Genomic DNA, 8,487 nt, shown 5'->3' on the forward strand with positions numbered 1-8,487 from the left:
GCTAAGTCACAGCTTTTCTTCTGGATTAAAAATTGTAATTATATAAAAAAGATATGCAGATGTCAAATAAACCAGTAAAGGTCTAGAAGTTTGGATTTGTGCCGGGGGGTGGTGCAGGGGGTTGTGAAGTACAGAGTGTCCTTCAGTGGAAACTTTCCAAAGAGAACTTTCCAGGAAGCTATTTGGGATCCCCTGATTAACTCTGCTTCCGGTAAGTCTCATATTCGAAAGACATGAAATTGATGTAAACAGAAATGAATTAATTTTGAAAATAAAAGGGAATTTAGGGTTTAAAATGATATATCCCCTTAGCGTACCTAGATATTATTGAGTTTGTCTAAACATGATATGATTTCCCATTCTTGAGGCATGGGAGGGAATTTTAAAAATTCAGTGCCCCAATACTAATCAGATATCTCACCAGAAGAATGGTTCTTTAGTCCAGCTTTTTCTTTATGCACCAGAATCCTCAATGACTTTCATGTCCAATATCAATACCAAAACCGCTTTCTTTATTCCTCTTTCAGCAGATTTCAGAAGTTGAGGAAAATGACCGAAGGGAATGGCCCATTAGAGACTCACTTCATTCTATCAGGACTGACAGATTCTCTAGATCTGCAGCTGATTCACTTTAGTGTATTTTTCTTTACGTTTAGCATCTCCCTGGTGGGAAACCTGGGAATGATCATGCTCATCAGGCTACACTACCGACTTCACACTGCCATGCATTTCTTCCTCAGCAACCTGTCTTTCATCGACCTGAGTTATTCTTCAGTCTTCTTGCCCTCAATGATGATGAATTTTATTAACAGCCTATAAGACCATCCCTTTCTTCAGATGCTTTGCTATATGTACGTTTTCGTTGCTTGAGCTGGTACTGAATGCTTTCTGTTACCTGCGATGGCCTTCGACCATTATGTAGCCATCTGTAGCCCACTGCTCTACATGGTTGTGGTATCCTGAAGAGTTTGCCTGCTCCTGGCTGGGACATATTTAGTGTCCACCATCAACTCTCTGGTCATTGTAGTTTTTTATATCTGGATTACTGTTCAGCAAGTCTAATCTCACCCATTATCTCTTCTGTGATACTTCTCTTATTTTATCTCTGTCCTGCAAGAACATACTTGAGACAGAAATTTTTCATATATGAAAACCAGCATGGCTCAGTGGAAAAAGCACGGGCTTTGGAGTCAGAGGTATGGGGTTCAAATCCCTGCTCCACCATTGTCAGCTATGTGACTTTGGGCAAGTCACTTCAACTTCTCTGGGCCTCAGTTACCTCATCTGTAAAATGGGGATTAAGACTGTGAGCTACCCCGTGGGGACATCCTGATCACCTTGTAACCTCCCAGTGCTTAGAACAGTGCTTTGCACATAGTAAGCGCTTAATAAATGCGATTATTATAATTATTATTATTATTTCTTATCATAATTTTTGTCTCCCTTGTCACTATCCTCTGTGCCATCTTGAAGATATATTTGAAAGAGGGTAGGAAAAAAGCTTTCTCCACTTGCAGTTCCCATTTGATGAGGGTTATGTTATTCTATGGGACAATGATCCTTAATTATTTAAAGCCAAGGAAATCCTACTCTTTTCTTAGGGACCAAATGGACTCTGTGTTCTATACCGTTGTGGTCCCCATGTTGAAATCCCTTATCTACAGTTTGAGAAACAAAGTGAAAAATGCCTTCAGACAAGTGATATACAGGAAAATAGTTCAACAAGAAAGGTAATACTCACACCAGCATTAAGAAAATGCTAGCGATGCTAATCAAACTATTCACTGTGAGCTGTCAGCAAGCTCTTTTTCTCTATTTATTCTAGTTTTTTTTATGTACAACTTATTCATGGTTGTTTAGGATTCCCTATCCTTTTACTAGGGTGACGTTCTGTTTCTTGCCTATGTTCATTCCTTTAATTTGATAGCTAAGAATCTGAAAAACCTGAAATTCGATCTTAATTCAATCATGTGACCTCTTAAGATGGACACCATATTGTTCTATGCAATGGGTATGTTAAAAGGAAGATGTAAGATATGGTCTGTACGTTCAGGTAACAAAAAGTTCTCACTTTTTCTTAATAACAACTACATTTCACACCTCAATCCAGAGATCAGTCCAACAGGTAAAGTAATAGGGATCTGGAAGGGTTCTATGTCTCCTTTATCTATTAGGATTTTGGGAAACATAGCTTAATTCATGGAAGAAGTGACAGCTCTCAACTTCTTCAGTGGACTAAATTCCAGGTGGCATCCTTGTAGGCAAGGATCACATCTAACTCTACTGAATTGTATGTTGACAAGTATTTAATATCGTGCTCTGCACACAGTAATCAGCCAATAAAAAACACTGATGGATTGATATTAAAGTGATTCAATGTGTTTAAGAATACTAATTGTGTTTTAATATGCTAAATCATGGGCTTAATATTCTGAGGAATCAATCAATGGCATTTATACAGCACTTACCATGTGCAGAACATTGTATTAAATGCTTGGAAGAATACAATACAATGGAGTTGATGGATGCATTCCCTGCCCACAAAGAGCTTACGGTCTAGAGGGATAAAGGGGGAGAAGGCACCACTAAATTCAGGGGAGGTTAAAGATTCAGAAGTTAAACAATTCAGATGGTTACAAATTGTTTGCAGATCAAATGAGAAGCAGCATGGTGTAATGGATAGAGTATGAGCCTGTAACTCAGAAGGTCATGGTACTAATTCCTGTTCCACCACTTTGTCTGCTGGGTGACCTTGGACAAATCACTTTCACTTCTTTGTGCCTCAGATACCTCATCTGTAAAATGGAGATTGAGATTGTGGGCTCCACATGGGACCAAAGGACTGTGTCCCAATCTGATTTGCTTGTATCCACCCCAGCGCTTAGTACAGTGCCTGGCATGTAGTAAGTGCTTAACAAATACCATAATTATTATTTTCTCTTTGATCTTATTTTCACGATGATTTCTCGAGAGAGTAAAGAACTCTGGATTTATATTATTAAATGGGAAAAAATAACTGGCTATTTTGAAGCAGAATTGAGACTTTATTATTCTCCCACAACGTTGGGTCACAGTGTTGCCTCCCTCAAAGGGATGTACTACTGGACTCCTTCCCACTGCTGCAGACTCTAGCCATGATATGGTAGGCAGATACTACATTCCAGAAGCCAAAAGACCTTTGAAAGACAGTGTGGCCTAGTAGATAGAACACAAGTCTGCAAGTCAGGGGGGCTCTGGGTTCTAACCCCAGCTCGGGCACTTGTCTGCTGTTTGACCTTGGACAAGTCCCTTAATTTCTCTGTGCCTCAGTTACCTCACCTGTCAAATGGGATTAGGATGGTGAGCCTCTTATGGGGTAGGAACTATGTCCAATCTGATTAACTTGTACGAACCCCAGTGCTTAGAACTGCGCTTGGCAAGCATCATTATTATTGTTATTATTACTATTATTATGAAAAGACCTAGTGGTCACTCAGCAGTTTCAGAAAGGCTGCTGAGCATTTTCTTGACCTGCTTTTAAATTCAGGTCAAGATTAGAGGACTGTTCTAGGCAATTATTCCATCTTATTTATTGAGTGCTAACTGTATGCAGAACATCGTACTGAGTGCTTGGGAGAGTAAGTTACAACAATAAACAGACACATTGTCTTCCCACAGTGAGTTTACAGTCGATCCGTTCTAGACTGTAAGCTTGCTGTGGGTGGGGAATGTGTCTACCAACTCTGCTATATTGTCAACTTCCAAGTGCTTTGAACAGTGCTCTTAATAGAGTAAGCTCTCAATAAATATGATTCACTGATTGACTGATGGATTGATTGATTGATTGATTGATTGATTGTTCTGGCTAATCTGCCCTAAGGGATCCCACCCAAGTGAATCCCACCAGACCAGAGGCCCCCAGACAGACTATTGTGATTTGGGGAATTCTGAGGTGGACATTCTAAAAAATTCTAGAAGAAAGCCTGAGGAGACAGATGACATTAGCGAGTCAGGTGACATGGGGCGAGTCAGTTATTTTGTGCCTCAATTACCTAATCTGTAAAATGGGGACTAAAGTCTCCTCCCTCCTACTTAGGCTGTGCGTTCCATGCAGGACAAGGACCATGTCTAACCTTATTATAATAATTATTGTATTTGTTAAGCACTTACTATGTGCCAGGCCTACCCTGGTGCTTAGTACAGTGCTTGACCATTTAAAAACCTTGACTTAGCACTAAAAAAGTCTGTCATGTTTGCTCGTTCTGGAACGTAGTAGCTGATATTTGAATGAAAAAATATTAAAACATGACAACCCTCCCATCTCTCCAAGTGTAAGCTTATTCTAGACTGTAAACTCCTTGGGGGCAGCGAATGTAACTGTTTATTTTTATATTGTACTCTCCCAAGTTCTTAGTACAGTGCTCTGCAAACAGGAAGTGCTCAATAAATATAATTGAATGAAGGTGGAATCAGGCCTCAGAGTGTGAACTATCTTGGATACCGAACTGGCATTAGTGTGAAGGGAATTAAGAAGCTTTCTGTCACCAGCAGATTCTTGAAAGTTGTTTCCAAGGCTGAATTGAATGTTGTATATTTAAGGTGATTGTAGTGGACAGAGAATTCAGGTAATTCGTAGAATAGTGAGACAGAACTTCTACACATAGTACAGTCTGGGCTAAGGGCATTCAGAAGAGAGTTTGCTCATCCTAAGCAGAACCTTTGGGAATTTCAGACCAAGAAGCATTTCAAGTGAACACATCAGCACTGTGAAAGAACAGATTTATATGCACAGAATGGAATGGATTTTCAGTCAGGCATCACCCTTGTCAACAATATACATTTGCTTATCTTGATGTCAATAGGATCTGTCATCTTCAAATGAGAAGACATGACTCTCTCAGCCTCTTTCCCTCTCCCAGATTGTAAATGTATGTGTTCCATTAAGCGCTTAGTACAGTGCTCTGCATACATTAAGCGCTCAATAAATATGATTGAATGAATTAAAAATTCAGTTTTATTTATTCTGGTTCTACGGTCACGAAAATATCTATGCCTGCCTCTCCCACTAGAGTGTAAGCCTCCATGTGAGAAGGAAAGAGAGCATTGCCCTCTTGCCTAACCAAAACCCTTAGTGCACTAGGTTGGATTCAGTATACACCATTACTCTTGGACATTTTACTATTTATTTGGCAACATTCGGTGATGCCTGAAGCATTGAACATCTAATAGTTGTGGTATTTTTTAAATGCTTACTATGTGCCAAGCACTGTACTAAGAGCTGGGGTGGAGACAGTCCTTATCCCATGTGGGGTTCACAGTCTCAATAAAAATGATTTAAAATGTTCCACTCCACACTTTAGGACATGAAACGAACCCTCTTACAATGTAATTCAAAGTTTCTATATTAAAATAGGAATTACATTTACCTGGAGGACTCCAGGAAAAGAGATATCATTTTGAATTTTAAGTCCTTGTATCCTTCTCTTTCCTTCTCTCTATACTCCTCTCAGGAACACTGCCTTCCAAAGTGGAGTTCCAGTCTCACTGCTTGCTGGTACATAGAGGTCCCATCTCCCCTACTCCCTGCCCAGAGTATGTCCCACCTTTCATGCAACACAAGCTAGGTATAACAGGATCTTCCTAAAATGTAATAATTATTATTGTTCTATCTGTTAAATGCTTACTCTCTGCCAAGCATTGAAGTAAGCGCTGGGGTAGATAAAAGACAATCATGTTAGACACAGTACGAGCTCCTCATTGCATTCACAATCTAAGTAGGAGAGAAAATGGGCACTTGAATCCCCATTTTATGGGTGAGAAAAGAGAGAGGTTTACAGACGTTTACAGAGAAGTTAATGACTTACCCAAGGTCACCCAGCAGGCAATTGGCAGAGCCAGGATTAGAACCAAGGTCCTTTGACCCCCCAGGCCTGTGCTGTTTCCATTAGCCCATACTGTCATGTGAGGAGAGAGAAGGATTCAGGGCATTAAAAAGCTTCTTTGGAAACTTCACAAACTGGGCAAAGTGGATAGAGCACATATGTGTGCAGAGCCCTGCACTAAAGAACTGAGGAAACACCAGAAGCATAAGACTCGGGATCTGACCTCAGGAGGCTCAGGAGAATAAGACCTGAAAGACAGTTGAGCCCAGTGAGGACACAGGAAGCATGTGATCAGCCCTCCTCTCTGGAACCAAAGGAATCATGCCAGGGTCTGAATTAATGGAATCAAATGTAATTTTGTCATCATTTACTCTAATACCTACTTTTTTTCCAGTTACCTTCCGATTAATCACATATATTAGGGGAGATGGACCAGAACGATATCACTGCAGTCCCTGAATTCATTCTTATGGGACTTACTGATCTCCCAGAATTACAGGTCCTTCACTTTTGGTGTTTCTGGCAGTCTATCCGATCAGCCTTTTGTTAAATTTGGGATTAACTGTGCTAATCAAAATCGACTCTCGACTTCACACCCTGATGTACTTCTTTCTTGGCTACTTGTCTGCCTTTTATCTTTCATATTTTTCAGCTATTGCTCTCAAGATGCTCGCAGTCTTTTTTCTGGAGGTGAGAACTATTTCCTTGATAGAATGTACCATTCAGATTTATCACTTTGTGGCCTGTGTAACCATAGAGGGTTACCTCCTGGTGGTCATGGCATACGATTGCTTCACGGCAATCTGCAACCCTCTGGTCTATACGGTTGTTATGTCCCCCAGAGTTTGCACTCAGCTCATTCTTTGTTCATATCTCATTGGTTTTCTCCAGGGACTCATTCAGGTGCTGCTAATATTTCATCTGCCATTTTGCAAGTCAAATATCATCAATCATTTCTTCTGTGATCTCTCCCCAATATTAAAATTATTGTGCAGTAACACCTTCCCCAGTGAGGTCTTGCTTTTCAGCCTGGGGCTTTTCAATGGAACTGTCACCTCTCTGGAAATTGTGGTGTATTACGTATATATCCTCATCACGACCCTGAAGATTCGCTCTGCAACAGGGAGATGCAAGGCCTTCTCCACCTGTGTCTCACACCTAACGGTGGTTGGCTCATTATACGGGACCACCATCTTCATATACATTCGGCCCAGTTCACAGTACACACCAGAAAATGACAAAGTGGGTTTTCATGTTTTCATACTCCTGTGATGCTAATGCTGAATCCTCTGATCTCCAGCCTGAGAAAGAAGGATGTGAAAGATGCCCTGTGAAAATAACACATAGAAAAGCATCATCCTGGAGGATGTAATGCATTTCATATGTTAAATGATTAATTTGTTTCAAGGTGCATGTTCTCATCGTTAGTTCTGTAAATTATGCATTGTATCTTTGAATTGGGTGTTGAAATATTTATATTTAATAACAGTTGTTAAAATGTCATGGGTAGGGATTGCTATAGATGTAACAAACAAGCCACGTGTGAAAAACCATAGCTAAGGAGAAAATTAAGGCCACTATCTGGATACTTCTAAGGGTAGTATGGTTTCAGACTGAATTTTCTTTCACATCTCCATATGTAGTACTTTTATTGGAAAATCCCTCCTGTATTCAAATGTTGCTGAAACACTCATCACTGGGCAATTAGGGCCATGATTGAGGGACTGGAATTTCTTTGTATCAATGTTCCACATGCCATTTTGCTGAAAGAGATACCACGTGAAAAGGAACACTAATGATTGCTATTGTTTCTATTGCTAACACTGTTAAATAATTTACCTTTGGCCTTTTGCATTTTATCTTAATATAATAAATCTTTGAATTATTTCAATATTGTTATACCTCAAGTGGGTTTTTGTCCCTTCACTAGGGAATGAAGGATCAACAGTTTGCAATGGAGAGGCAAAGCAACAGTGAAATGAGCTATTTTTTTACAAGCTTTTCAGAAAGACATTGAGGGAAGTTTCAGTAGTTCTTGTGTGTGCCGAAGAGCTTACCTTCTCCCATTTCTGCCTCAGGATGAAAATCTGAAAAGAAGCAGGAGAAAAGAGATTGCAGCAAATCTTCAATCGATCACTCAATCAATAGCATTTATTGAGCTTCTATTCTGTGCTGAGCATTGTCACAGCATGACCTAGTGGAAAAAAGACAGGCCTGGGGAATCAGAGCACCTGAGTGCTACTCTCAACTCTGGCACTTGCCTGCGGAGGGTCCTAGGGCGAGTCACTTTAGGCGAGTCACTTAACTTCTCTCCGACTCCGATTCCTCATTTGTAAAAGGGGGATTCAATGACTGTTGGGGATTCAGTCATTGTTCTCCCTCTTAGATTGTGAAGCTCAGGTAGCCAGCCATTGTCTCTTCCCTAGTGCTTAATACAGTTTTTTTGCACATAGTAAGAACTTAACAAATACTATTATTATTGCTATTAATATTAATATTGCAATAGAGCTAATAGATTCGATCCCTGACCTTGAGGAGCAAATACCTGCAGGCAGAGACAGTGGACTCTGAGGACTGCTCATGGAAAGCAAAGGGAGGAATTCAGTTGCTGCTTTCAGCTCTTCAC

The 8,487-nt window shown here is 40.2% G+C and overlaps 1 protein-coding gene across 1 annotated transcript; it reads left to right on the forward strand.

The window, feature by feature from the left end:
• The first annotated feature begins 900 nt into the window (after window positions 1-900).
• LOC119921331 (olfactory receptor-like protein COR9) lies at window positions 901-7,133 on the forward strand. Its single transcript, XM_038741610.1, has 4 exons — window positions 901-954; window positions 1,665-1,730; window positions 5,340-5,364; window positions 6,514-7,133. The coding sequence occupies exons 1-4, from the start codon at window positions 901-903 to the stop codon at window positions 7,131-7,133; spliced, it is 765 nt and encodes a 254-aa protein (XP_038597538.1).
• Window positions 7,134-8,487: the final 1,354 nt, after the last annotated feature.

This window comes from Tachyglossus aculeatus (genome assembly GCF_015852505.1).
Source record: "Tachyglossus aculeatus isolate mTacAcu1 chromosome 12 unlocalized genomic scaffold, mTacAcu1.pri SUPER_6_unloc_2, whole genome shotgun sequence".
NCBI classification, from domain to species: domain Eukaryota; kingdom Metazoa; phylum Chordata; class Mammalia; order Monotremata; family Tachyglossidae; genus Tachyglossus; species Tachyglossus aculeatus.

Coding starts and splice junctions, on each gene's coding strand:
- LOC119921331 (XM_038741610.1), top strand. CDS start 901: ATGGCCTTCGACCATTATGTAGCCATCTGTAGCCCACTGCTCTACATG. Junction 955..1,664: donor CACTGCTCTACATGGTTGTG/GTATCCTGAAGA, acceptor CCTTATCTACAG/TTTGAGAAACAAAGTGAAAA. Junction 1,731..5,339: donor AAAATAGTTCAACAAGAAAG/GTAATACTCACA, acceptor TCCACACTTTAG/GACATGAAACGAACCCTCTT.